This window comes from Myotis myotis, unplaced genomic scaffold, assembly GCF_014108235.1.
Source record: "Myotis myotis isolate mMyoMyo1 unplaced genomic scaffold, mMyoMyo1.p scaffold_m19_p_12, whole genome shotgun sequence".
Classification (NCBI taxonomy): domain Eukaryota; kingdom Metazoa; phylum Chordata; class Mammalia; order Chiroptera; family Vespertilionidae; genus Myotis; species Myotis myotis.
The window spans coordinates 48,757,218-48,776,932 of record NW_023416316.1 but is presented as its reverse complement, the minus strand read 5'-3'; the positions used below and the strand labels follow the sequence as shown (position 1 = coordinate 48,776,932).

At 40.4% G+C, this 19,715-nt stretch overlaps 1 protein-coding gene across 10 annotated transcripts in view; it reads right to left on the bottom strand.

The window, feature by feature from the left end:
- Positions 1-19,715, bottom strand: part of KDM4C (lysine demethylase 4C) — a 335,140-nt gene that overhangs the window by 72,744 nt on the left and 242,681 nt on the right. Inside the window, exon 18 of one of the 10 annotated variants that reach the window (XM_036331125.1) lies at positions 17,107-17,202. The exons of the other annotated variants lie outside the window; for them this stretch is intronic. Coding sequence (XP_036187018.1) covers positions 17,122-17,202 — 81 coding nt within the window. The 3' untranslated portion in view covers positions 17,107-17,121. Of the gene's footprint in view, positions 1-17,106; positions 17,203-19,715 lie in introns of those variants that run through there. 10 annotated transcript variants of the gene reach the window in all.

Genomic DNA, 19,715 nt, shown 5'->3' with positions numbered 1-19,715 from the left:
ATCACTTCTTTTGCTCTGCCTCTCTACAAATACAGCAAGTAAATGCTGTGAGGAACTCAATCCTGATACAAAGAAGGATGAAATGCCTTAAAGTTGTATGCCACTATCATGTGCTGTATATGATTTTTCCTTTAAACGTACCACGGAGAAATATATAACAAATTCAAGTGACAGTAAAAAAATAATAAACCTGCAAAGACTCCATGATTTTTTTTAAATTACTCAACTCACAAAACACAGTAAAAATAGAACCATTATTTTAAAGAAAAAATTTTTTCCAATTTTAATGTTTATAATTCTAAATTTTAATAACTCCAATATTTTTCTCTTTCTATGTTGGTTTTTAACTTATGTCAAATATCTTTCCCTTCATCGATTCTTGAAAATGTTCTCCCACCTCTTCAATTAAAAAAAAAATTAATGACTTCATTTAAATCAACCAAGTGTGCTTTAGAAAGCTCGACCAAATATCGACTTTCTTACCCAATCCTGCAAGAATGTAAAGCATATTTGCAAAGGCGTTCCAAGCTGCTATGGAAACGACATTCTTTTTTCACAATAACAGTACAGGCTGAGGGCTGCTGGCATGCAAGCTCCCAACACAAGCCCACTGACAGCTGTGGAGTGGACAGATGAGGCGTGGAAAATATTTTAAATTAGTTCATTTATCTTGTTGAGACACAGGAAACAGCAACAAATGTCTCACATGAAAGAAAGAAGAGAAAGACAACACACCCCTAGCAATGTGTAGCACATTTAGTCCATTAAGTCAAACCCTTCAGACTGTTTCAAAACCGCTTAATGAAAGCCCCATGTCATATCCTGAGGGGATGTTGCATAACCCGAAGATCCAGAAGCATGACCAGGAATCACTGACTGCTCCTGATTCTCTGATGGACTCGAGTTTTGGAATCCGATTTGTTTTCAAATGCATGATTTTTGATTGATCCCAGGTATATCTTGGGCCAATGTTAATCCTGGTTATTGAATCTAGAAAATTGCAGTGAAGAACTGAAAGTTCTTAAAGGAGAGCTCAAAAGTGCCACATTTTAGGATGAGCTGGGCAAAGATCACTTAAGGAGAGGATGTGAACCTCCCTTAAAAGTGAATGGACGAAACGGTCTTTGTCCTAGGTCACCATCCCACGATGGCCAGGAATTTTTTGTTTCGTGGTTCCTTCCCTCCTGCGTGTCTGCCACTGCACCCCTTCCACAGCCTCCGTCACCTCCCACCTCCTGAGCCCTGCCCAAGAGGACAAAGCAGGGCTTCAGGCCTGGGAGGAGAAGCAAGCAGACACACTGGGATTGGCTGCACCAGTGTCACTGGGAATCAGGGAATCTTGTTAAAAATAAGGTCCCATTCCCTCCAAGTATGATTTCTGATTCAGGGGTCTCAATGGAAGCCAGAACGCTGCATTTTTTTTTATTTTGTTTTATTGCTTAAAGTATTACAAAGAGTTGAAAGCTGCATTTTTAAAAGGCACTCCCAAGCCAGACTTGGAAATCACCGTGGCATCCCAAATCAGTCTCCTTCAGAGCAAGAAGCAGAGAGAATTTTTAAAATCTATGTACTCCCATGCATAATTTTATGGAAACACATAAATTTCACATCTTAATTTTAAATAATTGGGAAAGTTATAATTCTTATGTATTAAATACTGGCATTTAGAAATAAGACGTGAGTCTCTAAGTACCATGGTGATTTGATACCTCCATTATCCACTTAAAAAAATAAAAGAGTAACGTCTTCTTTAACAGTTTTTATAGAATTCCTTATTCTCTTAAACTTATACTACCTCTATTCCATTTTCTTCACAAAATTTTATCTGAAGATAAGGTATTTTTATGCTTAAAACTCTTTTCTTGACTACTCTAACATAATCCTGTGTATAACAAAAATATGCATATTAGATTCAAGTTCCATTTTTTAAAATTTCCTATAACAAAGCTCTATGTTTAAAAAACTCATTTGAATAATAATTACACTTATCTTCAGTTTGTAACTTGTAAATATTAAAGTAAAAAAGTAATTTTCATTGGAAATGTATTCGTCAAACAGATAAAGAATTTTTAAATTTATGCAAATATGGGTATACATCATACTGCTAGAATAGACAGGTTTCAGTGTCATTTTAATTATATTTATATGTAAAGCACTCACATTAATAAGTGGATAAAATTGGAGTTTTCTTGCAGCAATGCCTCTCATTTTCTAACTCTTCCCAAGTTATATGCCTAAAACACACAGCAACCACCATCCATCACAATCAGCTGACCTCTTTTGGAGACTCCTTTATTTGTGTCAAAAGTAAAGAAAAAGAGCCACCTGGGTTGCAAATAAACACCTGTTACCGGTTCATTACATTCATTCCTGTTTCCAACTTTACTAAGACCAACATTTTGCATGATTCCTGTTCAGCGTGCCAGAGGTCCTCCAACACAGAGCAGGTGCCACTGTACGGGCAGAGAGGAATGAGAGTTGGGTGGGACTGTGAGCGGGTGGAGGACAAGAACCCTTGTGGACTACAGGCCTGTCCTCAGGCAGGTCAACTTTAGGGAGAAGTATGCATTATCTTTGCCCTTGTCCTCAGGAAGCGTGAGGGGGTATGAGGGGGCACACCAGTTCCAAGGTGCTGCCAGATGACCGTGCAGTCCACGATCCCGGAGGGCCTCTGGTGGCAGCTACAGAACTGTCCAAGGTGAAAAGCACTCTGTTGGACAGTAGCTCAGATAGGAGAGAGGGCTGACCAGGGCAGTGCCCAGCACAGCAACTTCTACCCCAGGGCAGTGTGGCGGGGGAGGCGGGGAAGGAATGGAACTGAGAAGGTGGGTGGGCATCTCTCTTAGACCAGCTCCAAAGTGGACTCTCCCAAGTCTCCCCCACCCAGCAGCCTCACTTTCCTATAAAGATTCCATTGAGAAACACAGCACAAAATGTGGATAGTTATTCCCCCATGTGACTGAAGGCATATTTACTCAACAGAGTAATGACTATTCTGACACCGTGTTTCAGCAAAGTACCTAAGAGGACGCACAACAGGAATCCTGTGTGGACCAACTCAAAATTCACAAAGTAAGGCCAGTGGAGTTTTAAACTACAGAAATATCTACCAATATTTTTAAACTTTCCTGCTTGCTCTGGGATTCAAATGTGCTGGAGATGAATAGCTTTTTTAAATGGAAAATAATAAGAGAGAGGGAAAACCCAGCTCTTCTTCTGCATGCTCCATTCACTTCAGGAGGGGTTAACGTCTAAACCCGGTGGGGAGCACTGCTTTCTATAAATGCTGAAATTATCTCACCATGCAGTCTGAGATGAAAACACCACAACAGAAAAAGCTTTAAAAGCCCTCACTCCTATGAGCAGAGAAGGGGTGCAGGACCACAACCCTAACTCCTGCCTTTCTGCATCTTGCGGAGCTACCACCAGGGTGCCATCCTCAAGCAAAACTAAATGCCATCTGAGGACCTAGTGCTGCCAAGGGTCAGCCATCATGACCCCTATTTCACAGTGCAAAAGTCAGGTTAAGCACCAGACCAGAAAAAGCCTATTTTTACCCTCCTTTTGGCGGTTCCTCTTAGTTCTCTCTAAACAAGTTGGAGTTTATAAGAAATCACTTCTGGCACAATTTCATTGGCTCTGAATTAAGGGACAGAAAGAGCAAGAAAAATCCTAGAACAGGAAATTTGGAATGGAAAGGATCATTCATGTTAGAAATGAGAAACTGAGGTCTGAAGAAGGTGTCTGCCCATGGTCACACAACCATGGCCGAGACGCTCCCCGGAAGCCACACTGCTCCGGGCTCCTTCCTCCACTGTCAGTCCCTGGCCCCTCTGCTGCTCCTGCCCTCACTGGCTTCTTCCAGTTCTCTGATGTGCCTAGCTCCTTCCTGCCTCAGGGTCCTTGAATACACCACTCCCTCTACCTGGATCACTTATCTCCCGTCACCCCCTCCAAACTCTACTTTCATCTTGGCTACACCTACTCATCTTTCAGTTTTTTGTTTTTTGTTTTAATATATTTTATTGATTTTTACAGAGAGGAAGGGAGAGGGATAGAGTTAGAAACATTGATGAGAGAAGCATCCATCAGCTGCCTCCTGCACACACCCTACTGGGGATGTGCCTGCAACCAAGGTACATGCCCTTTACTGGAATCAAACCTGGGACCCTTCAGTCCCCAAGCCGACGCTCTATCCAGTGAGCCAAACCAGCCAGGGCTCACCTTTCAGTTCTTAAATGCCATGCCTTCAAGGCCATCCATTCATGACTGGCCAAATTAGGTTAGTCCCCCTGCTGGCCATTCTCATGGCACTACACCTCTTCATAATTAATCATTTTCTAACATCTCTCTCTTCCTAGACCTAGAACTCCAAGAGCACTGGAACCAGTATGTTCTTAAGAGTTCATCCTGATAAGCCCTTAAAAGAACTGCTCAGGACCTGGAACATGATGTATACTCATTAAATTTTTATTGATAAATTTAATAATATTTACATGTCAGATACTGCTTTAGGGTGTTTCATCTACTGTAAATTTAATCCTCTAAACTCCATGAGACAAGGCAATAGTAATATTCCCATTTTATCGATGGAGAAACTGAGGCACAGAGCAGTTCAGAAACTTCACCAAGATCACACAGCTAATAAATGAAAGTGTTTAACATACACATAAAGTGGCACTAGGCATCATTTATGGTAGTGGTTTATCAATGACCATGGAGGCCTGCAAGAGGACACAATGTGTGGAACAATTACTAAAGAATACGTCCACAAACAGAGTGGGTCCTATTACAGGACGCTATATGACATTTTCCAAAGCATATGATAGCAGATGTATGTTAATCATCTTTCATGCTTCAGTACTAACAATCTCCAAACCTTCAATGGCTAAATAAATGTTCATTTCTTGCTCGTTTTGAATGTTGGCTGAGACTTTGTTCTAGGTGTTCTTTGGTCTGGCGCAGGCTGAGCGAGTAGCCCTATCTGAACCAGGCCATTCTCACAGATGGGAAAACAGAGGTGGTGGCACCACGCAGTGGCTCCTAAAGCTTTCTTTTAGTAGCAGCACAGGCCATTACCGTTCGCGTTAAATTAAAAGCCCCGGCTCATTATTTTCTTTCGAAAAGGTCCCCAGTGCTTTAGAAGCAACCAACTAACTCCATTAAATGCCCTATTTTCACTAAAATGTTCTCTATGGCAGTAAATACTTGGTCACACAGAGCCTTGTCTTCTCTAAGCACTTGATGACAGTGATGTAAAGGTGATCATTTGAGTAACTCCTTGCCCTGTATACCATCAACTACCAGTTGAATTTTTCCTATAATTCTCCATGGCTTTTAGTCCTGTCTTTACATAATGCTTTTACTCATTCCATCTTCTTCCAACCAAAAACACCCTTGAGGACTTGGACCCACATTCTGGTACAGTGAAAAGGCCTCTCCAATTTTTTCTTTGAGAGATGGGATGATACGGAGGGAACATAATCTGTCCAACAACTTTACTGTTTAAATTATACCACCTTGTCTCATAAAGAATGTAACTTCACTTGCCTCAGGCACTTTACCCGTAATAATTCATGATTCCTATGCCTCACTTTACAGGTAGCAATAATTTAGATAACTAGAGACTAAATTCCTTGCCTAAAGTTTCATAGCCAGCAGCAAAACTGGGACAAGATCCCTCCTAGTGGTCTGCCCTTTGCATAGAAATGCTAACCTAGACTTTCTGATGATCTTGAGCTCAAGTTAGGACATGGCCAAAAGTCAGTATCATCAGCCTTCTTCCCTAACATACACCAATGCATACATCCACACACACTAACACATATTTCATATGTGTGTTTTATATAAATGCACACACACAAACACATGCACTAAACACTGACTCAGAATGGGAGGAAATGTTCCCGAAATATTGAATGCATGCAAGTTGGTGAACTCTACTTATTGGTAAATAATTAAATACTGTGAAAATAAGACAGTAGAGAACTGCGGGTCTCATCTTTGCTTGGGACTGAATTCGAACAATGTCTAGGATCATAAATATTAAATAAAGAACAAGTCTTTAATGTTTGGTGCTATATTTATCATTTCTATTAAATCTGATGATTTCCTTTGATTGCATACAACTTGATCATTCATTCTTTCGAACCATACACATACGTTCCTATTGTCAACTCTCTGTTGTGCTACTGCAAATGCTTGACAAAACTGCTCGTTTCATTTTTTATTCCCTGTAGATCTTCCTGCCCTCAAGCAAGCAATTCTAAAGCAGCGTGAGATCCAGATGAAGTGTCAAGTCAGCAGACAATGCTGGCTGCAGGAGCACAGCAGGCTCGCAGGAAAAGGACTGCCTGCAGCCCTCGGAGGCACCCAGAGATTCACAGGCAGGAAGCCTCAGAGCTCCGCTTTTGCACATGGCTACAGGAGAAGCACCATCCCTTCCATCGTCACCCTCAGAGAGCATGAAATTGCAAGGCACTGGAAGAGCACTCTAAATGGGATGCCTTTGCCCTTGGTGTCTTATCCTGATCACAGTCTCAGTGACAACACTGACTTGGTTCTCCTTCTAACTTGTCCTGAATCTCATCTGCTAAGGATTCTGACATAAAACTTGGATGAGCACATAGTATTCCTAATGGAACGTTAGTCTGAGTTCCTCTGTGCCTCCCAGTGGGTGAGATTGGAGGGAAACCTGTAACTGGTCCATTCATTCATCATTTAAACCTCTCCTGAGTAAGGACTGAGGCTCCACATGAGGTTAGTGATACAGAGATGAACAGGTCAGTCTCGGCCCTGGAGAAATGACAGAATCTCCAGGGAAGGAGGCCTCGGGAGTATTTCTTTGATGACTCCATTCTCAGAGTCACTACCATGCCATGCACAGGACACAGAATGGAAGGCACTTGATGTCCAAAAGCACCCATCCAAACATCTTCCTGAAAAGTCCCTGTAGCCAGCTATTAGCTCTCTGGGATCCTATTGTCATGCAATTTCTATAGCAGTGCCAGAGAGTCAGGAAGTACATCCTGCCACTTGAGTTTCTGCGGTAACGTGTGCTTTCCTTACTGCACCTCACCTGTCTTCTACGATTGCCCCTCTCAACTCATCTTCAGGGCTTCAGACAACTTATTTTGTAGACTCTGGAAACCTAAAGGATTCCTTCCATCAACATGAAGAGGAGTCAAACCCAGGAACAGGAAAACCAAGATGGCAGCATAGGTTAACGCTGGAGATTGCTGCCTCGAACAACCACTTCAAAAAACAACTAAAAGACAGAACGGACATCATCCAGAACCACAGGAAGGCTGGCTGAGTGGAAATTCTAAAACTAGGGGGAAAGAGAATATCATACCCAGACTCAGAGGAGGCGCAGTGCTGAAGTGAAATACTAAGGTGCGGAGTGCACGCGGAGTGGGCTGGAGGCGGAGGGCGCGGTTGTTGTTTTCAATCGGGAGGGAGTTTCAGACTCTGAGCTCCAGATCCGGGCGAGTCTCTAGGGACCCAGACTCAAACAGGAGAAGTGGGACTGTCTGGCTTCAGTCGGAACTCAAAGGCAGCTTTCTCTCCGAGGTTTGCAGCGGTTGCTGGCACTCTGAGAGGCAGAGCCCCTAGGGACGGAACTGAGAGCCGCCATAACTGCTCTCTCTGGCCCACCCTGTTGATCCCCCAGGGACCCGCCCCGCCCAAGCCCTGCGAAGAGCCATTTGCCGGATAGCCTCAGGCAAACACTAGATTAGCACAGCCCTAGAGATCCAGCACAGAAGCTCTCCCACTGCAGACACAGCTGACTCTCATAGCCAGTTAGCCTGGAGGTCAAATCACCCCCGGTATTGCCGACAACAATAAAGGCTTAACTACAAGACTGCGCACAAAGACCACTAGGGGTTGCACCAAGAAAAGATAAAAAAATGCGGAGACAAAGAAACAGGACGCAAATGTCAGAAATGGAAGATATAGAGCTCAAAACCACACTCTTAAGGTCTCTCAAGAACTGTCTAGAAGCCGCTGATAAATGTAGTGAGAGCCTCAAGAAATCTAATGAGGCCCTCGATGTTGTGATAAAGGACCAACTAGAAATTAAGCATACACTGACTGAAATAAAGAATATTATACAGACACCCAACAGCAGACCAGAGGAGCGCAAGAATCAAGTCAAAGATTCAAAATGCGAAGAAGCAAAAAACACCCAACTGGAAAAGCAAAATGAAAAAAGAATCCGAAAATACGAAGATAGTGTAAGGAGCCTCTGGGACAGCTTCAAGCGTACCAACATCAGAATTATAGGGGTGCCAGAAGATGAGAGAGAGCAAGATATTGAAAACCTATTTGAAGAAATCATGACAGAAAACTTCCCCTACCTGGTGAAAGAAATAGACTTACAAGTCCAGGAAGCGCAGAGAACCCCAAACAAAAGGAATCCAAAGAGGACCACACCAAGACACATCATAATTAAAATGCCAAGAGCAAAAGACAAAGAGAGAATCTTAAAAGCAGCAAGAGAAAGAAACTCAGTTACCTACAAGGGAATACCCATACGACTGTCAGCTGATTTCTCAACAGAAACTTTGCAGGCCAGAAGGGAATGGCAAGAAATATTCAAAGCGATGAATACCAAGAACCTACAACCAAGATTACTTTATCCAGCAAAGCTATCATTCAGAACTGAAGGTCAGATAAAGAGCTTCACAGATAAGGAAAAGCTAAAGGAGTTCATCACCACCAAACCAGTATTATATGAAATGCTGAAAGGTATCCTTTAAGAAGAGGAAGAAGAAGAAAAAGGTAAAGATACAAATTATGAACAACAAACATGCATCTATCAACAAGTGAATCTAAGAATCAAGTGAATAAATAATCTGGTGATCATAATAGAATCAGGGACATAGATAGGGAATGGACTGACTATTCTTGGGGGGGAAAGGGGTGTGGGAGATGCGGGGAGAGACTGGACAAAAATCGTGCACCTATGGATGAGGACAGTGGGTGGGGAGTGAGGGCGGAGGGTTGGGTGGGAACTGGGAGGAGGGGAGTTATGGGGGGAAAAAAGAGGAACAAATGTAATAATCTGAACAATAAAGATTTAATTAAAAAATTAAAAACAAAAAAAACACAAAAAAGCAGGAACAGAGATCATTGGCAGAGTAGGCAGGGTCAAAGCAAGCCTAAAAAAATTTGGGAATAGCTAATCCCCCAAACCAAGGAGCTAGCTCTCTGGGTGCTCTTGGTTCTTGTTGTTCTCTTGTACTCACCCATGTTCCCTCCATAGCCATGTGACCCTGCAAACCCTACATGTAATGGACTGATGAATTACAGCTGGGAACATAAATTTAGCTAGCCTGATGCTGTATTAAACTGTGCACTCATGGAATGGAAAAAAAAAAACAAAAAAAAAAACATGAAGAGGTCTGTCTTCCTACTTATTCATGCAAGGCAGTTGTTCTACTTCCCAGATTTCCCCCATGACCCCTGCAGGTTCTGGGCCTATTAGGAGTTCAATGTTTTTCAACAGAAATGCCAGGTGTGATTCTGGCATTTATGATTGCCAGCATCGTCAAAGTGGATGAATGCCAGGGACATACTCCTGGAGACACTCAGTCAATGGGGGGAGAGAGGGAGTACCAACTGTGAGCTCTGCTGGTGTCCTCCAACCTTTCACACAGCCACACGGAGGACAGATGCTCAGGTTTCCCGCCATTCCTTGCTGCAGTGAGTTTGCTATGCTGTATGGGGCATAGGTAGGAATGTTCCCTTAAGTTATTTAAAACCCTATGGGCACCAGGCTTGCCAAATCATAAATTTAGGAAATTGCATTCTGTTAGACTAAGTCCTTCCCTGAGCACTTTAGTCACCTAGTTATTCTTCAATATCTTTCCCACAAACATTTGGCCCAGATCCCGCGGTCCATCCCATATCTATGTGTCTCCTCGGCACATAAAAGAGATGCAGGAAAGGAGAAGGAGCAATAAAATTTCAGGTTTACTGGCAGCACTAAGTGAAGTAATCCCCCTATGCATACACTTTTCTTACAGGAAGATCACTTATTCAACCTTTCCATTCACCTGCCTGATGAGATCTACATATATTTTAAGAGGGTAATTTGGAAGACTTACAACAGCAGAAGTTGTTCTGTAGCATTAGTCTGTGTTGTTTGTTTTAGGTTTGCCCCAAACATTTAGCTCATTTACACAAGTGAATAATGAACTGCATGGTTATTAATCAGGTCAACCAAGACGCATGCAAACTACTTACTAGCAGCCCTCTTTTCTATACGATTGTTCTTCAAATGCTCTTGCTTAATAGTTCCCAAAAGATTTTTGCAAAATGACATCTCTCCTTAAATATGTTAAAGTTGGCCCTTATAAATTTTTCAATTTTAGGATTAAAAAAAAGTAAACGATATTCTTTTCCCGCATAGAAATCCAAGATATAATTATAGGTGTGCTTTATATATTTTGTGGTCAAACTTTGAGACTGCAAATCAAGCCCAATTTTTGTCAAATGTCTGCCATATAGACAACCTGCCAAAACAGATTTATTTTTCAAAAAAAGAGTCTAAATTATTTTTAAACATATTAATATGAATAAAATAAACATATTAATATAAAAAGCATCTCATTTCTGAATGTTAAATCTAAGAGATAATCAAGTGTATATTTAGGATAAAATACAAGCCCCCAGCTATGTAATGGCTTAAACACAATAGAAATTCATGCCTGCCTTACATAACAGCATTGGGATGGCAAATAGTTCAGTGGGTTAGCACTGCTCCAGTCATTCAGGTACTGAGGTCACTCTCTAGGCCAACTCCATTCCTGAAAAGAGCAAGGAGGAGGGCACAAGAGGGTATTTAGGAGCCGAGCTGGGAGTGCTATCTGTCACCTTTTGCTCTGATACCTCTGGCGGAGCTCCTTCCAATCTGCAACGGAGGCTGGATGATGTGGACCAGGGAAAAGAGGCCCACTGCTTTCAGTGAGCAGCTGGTAGGTAAGGTCACCACCTTTGCAGTAAATGTATGGCCTAGGTAAAATAACCTGCTGTTGTCCAGTATTTGTTACTTAATCTATCTTTGCTTTGCTCTCTCCAAACATGCCCTCAGAATCTTTCCCTTTATTTATCTACCTGAGAGTAATGTACTTATTGTGTAAAGAGAAAGGAAAACCAGCAGCCCCTTCCAGGTTCATTCTCATCCAGACGAATATGAGGAGAGTATGTATGAAAGTTGAGGTTCTGTCCTGTAAGACAGTCTTCCCATAAACCTTGGGTACTTGGACCCCAGTTTGAGAATCACTGACATAAAGTATTAGAGAACATACAGAATCACAGAATTCTAAAGTGTAGCCCTGGCCCATGTGGCCCAGTTGGTTGGGCCTTGTCCTGTGCACCAGGAGGTCAACGGTTCGATTCTCAATTATGGGTTGCAGGCTCGATCCCCGATACAGGGGTGTGTAGGAGGCAGTCGATCGATGTTACACTGTCACATTGATGTTTTTCTCTCTCTCTCCCTCTCCCTTCCTCTCTCTAAAAATCAATAAACTATTCTTTTAAAATAATAATAAATAACAAAGTGCAAAGTATACCCTGGCCAGGTAGCTCAGTTCGTTAGAGTATTGTCCCAACATGTCAAGGTTGTAGTTTGATCCTGGGTTAGGGCACACACAGGAATCAACCAATGAATATACGAATAGGTGGAATAACAAATCAATGTCTCTCTCAGAAAAATAAATTAAAATTGTTTTTAAAATGAAGTGCAAATTACTAGTGCATTTTACAAAGGTGAGAACTGAGCTAGAGGGCAGAGGTCCAAAGTCACCTGTAGAAGTTAATGAACACAGTGGGGCTATCCTTTACTCTAGCAAACTCATTTCTGCCTTTGGTGAAAATGGCTATTTCTAGTTTTTGTTGCACAATGTCTAGAAAGGCCTGGCACTGCTATCCCTCGAAAGTCCTGCTTACAAGATTGGCTTGGCAGGTGTGTGGGAATCTACATTGTGAATCTAGAATTTTGGTACATGCCAAGTAGAGGGTGCCTACGTGATCAGTCCTGAATGAAAGCTCTGCACACTCATTCTCTAACAAGCTTCTCTGATTGGCAACATTCCCACTGTGTTGTCACAACCTGTTCCGGGGGGATTAAGGAGACCTGTGTGACACCACTGGGAGAGGGTCTGGAAACTTGCGCCTGGCTTCCTCAGGCTTCATCCCCAGGTGCTTTTTCCCTTCACTGATTTTGCTGTGTATTCTTTCACTGAAATCATGGCTGTGAGCACAACTATATGCTGAGCCCTGTGTGTCCTCCTAGACAAGCCTCAAATCTGGGGTGGTCTGGAGGCCCCAACACACATAAAAACTATGTTTGACAGACAAGAATAGATAAAATGTAGGGTTTCAAGAATATAGTAAAGTTTGAAATTTCAGTACATTTTGAATTAAAGTTACTTTTTAATATGGAACCTCTAGAAAAGGGTAAAGGCAATTTATATTCAATTTAAATAATCTACACACTTTTAAAATGACAGATAGTAAAAACGATTTTAAAAATACAGAGCTTGGTTACAGCTAGCAAGCAAAACTTAATATGACTACCAAGACATCAGAAGGGAAACTTCCATACTGAAAGGAACCATTAAAGAGAAAGTAAATATGGAATTGTGAACATTACAAGAAAAAAAATTGTCTATAATTGAAAGAAATAACAAATAAAACAAAAAATGACTCAGGGTGTTTGTGCTGAAAACAAAGGGAGGAAACCCAGAGACACTCTCTGACCCTCTTCCAAGGGAGCGCTCATACAACTGTCAGTTGATTTCTCAACAGAAACTTTGCAGGCCAGGAGATAGTAGCAAGAAATAGTCAAAGTGATGAAAAATAAGAACCTACAACCAATATTACTCTACCCAGCAAAGCTATCATTTAAAATTAAAGGTCAGACAAGAAGAAGCTAAAGGAGTTCAGCATCACCAAACCAGTATTACATGAAATGTGAAAGGGTCTTCTTTAAGAAGAAGAAGAAATATAAAAAAATATGAACAATAAAATGGCGATAAATATATATCTATCAACAGCAGAATCTAAATACCAAAATAAACAAACAAACAAACAGAACAGAAACAGACTAATCAATACAGGGAACATTTTGACAGTTGCCAGACAGGAGGAGGGTTGGGAAGATGAGTGAAAAGGGTGAAGACATTAAGAAGGACAAGTTGGTTGTCACAGAATAGTCTTGGGGGTGTGAAGTACAGCACATGGAATATAGTCAGTAATATTCTAATAACTATGTATGGGGTCAGATTTGTACAGGACTTATTGGGATGATCACTTATAAAGTTAAGAATTTCTAATCACCAGGGTGTACACTTAAAACTAATATAATATTGTATGTCAATTATAATTGAAAAATAAAAAATAATCTTAAAAAATACAAACAGTACAGGCAGCACAGTGGGTGAGAGTAAGGTGCATTTTACAGAGGTGAAAACTGAGCTAGAGGGAAGAGGTCCCTCTTACAGGCTATATGAGCAAAAATTACTGAATTCTTCTTAGTGTCAGTTTTATCAAATATAAAATGGGGATAATGTTATCAACCTCAAAGAGTTGTTGTAAGATTACCTAGACAATGCCTAGTACAGAGCAACCAGAATGAAAAAGAATACTGAACACAAAGACATTAGTACATCTTACTAACCACTAAAATAGAATAAACTATCCTACTTCATATTTGCTTTTTTAGCACAGGTCGGGTGGAGGTGGGGACAACTTTTAATTACCTCCAGAGCAATGCAATCAAACTACAAAGACTCATCCAAGAGACATGCAAACAGCATCTTTAAGTCACCAGACTGTAGGTGCTCCATTCTGAATACTAACGACCTGTCTTCCTACAGCATGTGTGACAATAGGAGTTTCATCAACAGGTCCATTCTAACAACTGTGCCTCATCCTAGAGATGCTGCTGACTATTCACATCTAGGATGAGAAACAAGATTGGGGTGGGGGTCGGAAGGGAAGAGGGTGTCAGGAGAGGAAGCGTCAATGCAATTTTCCAATTCTTACTGAACTGCGGTTATCACAGTTCATTATTGTTGTTGTTCTGTGTCTGAATTCCAAGTCTGAAATGCACAATGTATGAAAAGTTACAACAGTCCAAATGCCAGACATTAATGAGTTTTTGTGCAAACAGCAATTGTTTTAGCTGTGATACAGGTCAATTTAATCCCAGGCCAGCCACTTCCCATATGTATACCTTAAATGAATTTCATTTATCTTAATTGCCTTAAAATCATCCGAGTTTCCAGTAAAAATGGGTTGAAATAATGCCCAGCATAAAATCTCATGAGAGCAAGAACATGGGGAGGGGGACATTGGTGTTTTTACTGCTGTTTCATTATAGGAGGGTGCTTACAAAGGGGCCTGACAAGGAGGGAACTGAAATTGCAGCACCTCAAGAACTGCTGGGGACCACATGGTGACGAACGTGGCAGCACAGTGGGCAGCACCCAGTGCAGGGCACACACGATAAATGTTAGCTCCATGAGTGGGACAAGTGAGGGTTGGCTTGTTTCAAGAATAATAACAAGACAAATCATTGCAACCAAGATTTCAACTCTCTCTCAAATCAAAATCTTTCAAAATGACTACATAAAATGTCCATGAGAAGAGATCTCTCTCTCTCTCTCTTCTCTACCAGCTAGCTTATCCTTTCTGATAAGTAAGGCCAACCCGACTAAACAGGTACTCATATACATAGAAGATCCAGACGTTAAGAAACAAATCTGATGACATCTTCCTCTCCTCTGTAAGGTGAGTGGCACTACAGTCTTTTCATCTGAAGGCAAGGTTGGATTTGCAGTGCTTCCGACAGCAAGTTCCTGTCTAGAACTGTCTTTTTAAAAGCTGTCAGTGGTAAAATGCTGTTTCTGGTTAACAAAACCCCTGTGCCCACATCACCGTGAGTTAGAGTTCTCAGACACCTGCCACTGGTGGAGTTTATTTAGGTGATAGATTTATGTGTCTCAATACACCTCTCTGAGGCTTTAGCTGTCTCTGACATACCAACTCATTGTCAAAGTTTCCCAACAGATTTGACACCAAGCAAGAGTGAACTAGAGTTTGACGGGCCCTGCAAGGCTAATGATGCTGTGTGAGAATATTTTAAAACTTAATTTAAGAACACTTCCCCCATTCTCTTGCAAACTACTTCTCCCAAGGACATAGTGCAGACATCATTTTAAGTACAGCAGTCGTTTAAAGTCCTCCAAAATGAAAAACAAAACAAAAACAGGTAGCATATCTTAACTGAAGTAATTGTTTTCATGGCAAATACTGGAAACAATTAACTTCTATACATTAGTGTTTGTTTTCAGCCTTTGCGAAGATCAAGAAGCTACCTAAATCAACAGTGAGGGTAGCCTACTAGCAAAGAGCATGGGATTGGGGCCAGGATGCCAGATTTGATGCAGCTGTTCAGTTATTAGCTATATAACATAACCATATTAGACTTCTAATTTCTCATCTATTAAATAAGAGTTGATATCATCACTTCATTATTCAGTACCACCATTTTGCTAATGTAACAAATATCTCATTTAGACAGAAGTTCTCCCACTGCAGACACAGCTGATTCTCACAGCCAGTTGGCCTGGAGGTCATATCCCACCCCCCCACCCCCAGTGTTACCTACAACAATCAAGGCTTAACTACAACAAGACTGCGCACAAAGACCACTAGGGGGTGCACCAAGAAAGCATAAAAAATGCGGAGACAAAGAAACAGGACAGAAATGGAGGAAGGCAAAATGCTGCATATAGAGCTCAAAACCACACTTTTAAGGTCTCTCAAGAACTGTCTAGAAGCCGCCGATAAATTTAGTAAGGCCCTCAAAAGACTGGTGAGACTGCCGATAAATATAGTGATATCCTCAAGAAATCTAATGAGACCCTCGATGTTGTGATAAAGGACCAACTAGAAATTAAGCATACACTGACTGAAATAAAGAATATTATACAGACTCCCAACAGCAGACCAGAGGAGTGCAAGAATCAAGTCAAAGAATTGAAATGTGAAGAAGCAAAAAACACCCAACCGGAAAGGCAGAATGAAAAAAGAATCCGAAAATACGAAGATAGTGTAAGGAGCCTCTGGGACAGCTTCAAGCGTACCAACATCAGAATTATAGGGGTGCCAGAAGATGAGAGAGAGCAAGATATTGAAAACCTATTTGAAGAAATCATGACAGAAAACTTCCCCTACCTGGTGAAAGAAATAGACTTACAAGTCCAGGAAGCGCAGAGAACCCCAAACAAAAGGAATCCAAAGAGGACCACACCAAGACACATCATAATTAAAATGCCAAGAGCAAAAGACAAAGAGAGAATCTTAAAAGCAGCAAGAGAAAGAAACTCAGTTACCTACAAGGGAATACCCATATGACTGTCAGCTGATTTCTCAACAGAAACTTTGCAGGCCAGAAGGGAATGGCAAGAAATATTCAAAGTGATGAATACCAAGAACCTACAACCAAGATTACTTTATCCAGCAAAGCTATCATTCAGAACTGAAGGTCAGATAAAGAGCTTCACAGATAAGGAAAAGCTAAAGGACTTCATCACCACCAAACCAGTATTATATGAAATGCTGAAAGGTATCCTTTAAGAAGAGGAAGAAGAAGAGAAAGGTAAAGATACAAATTATGAACAACAAATACACATCTATCAACAAGTCAATCTAAAAATCAAGTGAATAAATAACCTGATGAATAGAATAAACTGGTGATTATAATAGAATCAGGGGCATAGGAAGGGAATGGACTGACTATTCTTGGGGGAGAAAGGGGTTTGGGGGATGCGGGAAGAGACTGGACAAAAATCGTGCACCTATGGATGAGGACAGTGGGTAGGGAGTGAGGGCGGAGGGTGGGTTGGGAACTGGGTGGAGGGGAGTTATGGGGGGAAAAAGGAGGAACAAATGTAATAATCTGAACAATAAAGATTTAATTAAAAAAATATATCTCATTTAATCCCCAATGAGATAATAATTATAATGATGCAGCAGTAGAAACTAAAATTAATCCTTCTTAGGAATGATTTTGGCAATAGGATTTTAGCTATGGAAATAGCTACCTCAGATCAGAACTTTCGGAATGGAGGGAGATCCATGAAAAGCCTTCTGAGGGGAAGATTCCATCCACAAGTCCAGTGTTGTCTAGAAGGAGTGTACACAGTTGAGTGTGGGGTGGGATGTGGGTGGTCAAAAACTCTACTTCCCAAAACATTTCCCTTTGTACTGCCATCTACATTCTTTCCTTCCATTTCTTCTCCTTCTACTTCTCTTCACATTTCCTCTTCCTATGCCACAGGGTTATCATTAGTTGTATTAGCCATTTCCACAGTCTAGCGACCTTAACAATCTTGTTTTACATTTAATTTTTAACAGATAATATAACTGTCATGTAGTAAAATTCATCCTTTAATGTTTTACTTTAATAAATTTTGCAGTCATGCAACCTTCACCTCAATCAAGATATACAACAGTTCACTGGCACAAAAAATTCCCTTGCGTTCCTCTGTAGTCAACTGCTCCACCCAGACACAGTTGCCCAGCACTAGTCTGGTTTCTGTCCTCACAGGTTTTGTGTTTTTTCCAGATTGTAATATTCATGGAATTAAACAATATGGAGCCATCACTTAGCATGACCATTTAAGATTCACCCACACTGGTGGTATCAGTGGTTTGTTCCTTCTTCGTGCTAAGTAGTAGTATTATATTGTGTGGCTGTACCATGGTTGGTTAATTCACCAGCTGACAAACAATTTCCAGATCTTGGTCATTATAAATAAAGCTACCATAAATATTACTTATAGGTTTTTGTGTGAACAAAAGTATTATTGTTCTTAGGTAAATTCCTAGGAGTGGGAGTACTGGAAGGCATGGTACACTCTATGTTTAACTTAATGAGAAACTGCCAGTGCTTCCAACGTGGCCGTAGCATTGTGCATTCCCACCGGCAACGCAGGAGAGCTCCTATTGCTACACGGTGGCGCCACCCCTGGGTATTGTCAGTCAGACTGATTTCAACTATTCCATAGTTATGTAGCAGCTTCACATTGTGGTTCTTACTTGCTTTTACCTAATGGATAATAGCATTAAGCATCTTATCATGTGCATACATGCTATCTGTATTTATCTTCTGGTGAAATGTAAGATCGCATTTTTGCACAATTTTTAAAGATTGTTTTATATTGTGTGCCAAGAGTTCTATGCTATAAACCATAATACATTACTACTATTTTTGCTTTACCTTCCTTTTAATCATTTCTGTAGAACTAAATTTCCTTGCAATAAAATTACATAGAACTAGCACATGTAGCATACCAATGTTGATTTCCTGGTTTTGATATTAGACTATATTTATATAAGGTATAATCAAAGGGGCACACAAGAATCTCTACACCACCTTCACAACATCCTGTGAATATGAAATTATTTAAAATACAACAGGTTTTTTAATTTAAATAAACATTTGCGAATTTACTGGTACTTAATTATTTGTAATATTTTATGTATGAGAAAATGTATCCCAAGTGATAAAAGTAAACTTAAAAACAAACCTAATATCATTTATTTATAAATTGCAGACTATCTACACAGTTATTTTAGTATCATTTTGTTATTATAACAAAATTACTAACATAATATAATCATAATAACAACAATAAGAAGAAACATTTTTTGAGAACTTACTGAGGCCAGGTCTGGGTGAAAGGCTCCACATGCCTTACCTTACTTGATATTCACAACAATGTTAGAAGGTACTATTATTGTGATTACGATTTTACAAAATCCTTACTGAGAATGTAAAGAGTGGAAAGAAAAAGAAAGAGCTTCGGACAGAAACTGGAAGAACATATGGAGCTCCAGTGGCGCAATCGGTTAACGCGCGGTACTTATACAGAAACTGGTAGAACATAAACATTCCAGAGGAAGACAGGGAGAAACCTGAAAATCAAGTGGCCAATGGGAGAGAGGGACACCAATCCGCTGTTATAAACACCAAGGACAGATTTTGAAGGAGGATGCCATATTCTAAAATATTGGCATGTGGCAGAGCTGAGATGGGAGTCCAGGCGCCAGGCCCCACAGCTCATATGCTTTTTTATTATATTCAAATGCTTTTACACTTGCAGCAAATGGCATCGCTGAGGATTAGTCAGCACTACCTTTAGTGAAATTCAGGTAATTAAATTCTATTTTTTAAAAAACTTTTAAAATGAAGCCTGAAAAACTTCTGAGTTAGATAAGTAAAGGTGAGTGAAATGTTATGAATGCTGATAGTTTCATGACAGGACCAAAGGAAATGAAAACACAATTACCTTTAAGAGAAGGTGATATTTTTATAAAACAGATTCACATATGTGTCTGAGTATCACACAGATATAGTATGCTATTGAAACATACTTAATTATAACATTGTATGGTACAATGCTGCATCCTTCCAAGCTGTTTTCTCCACAAAGAAGTCAAAAATATTACTCCCATATGTTAAACATGATCACCTGGATGGAGTGGCATAGAGGTAGAAATGACTCGCATTTTGTATTTGGAACACTTTGGCTTTAAAAAAATAATTTTTAAAACAGTAAGTAAATAAAACTTTAAAATACAATTTAAAAATAAGAACCAAGAGTCCTATGTGATCTATATGTTAAAATGCTAAC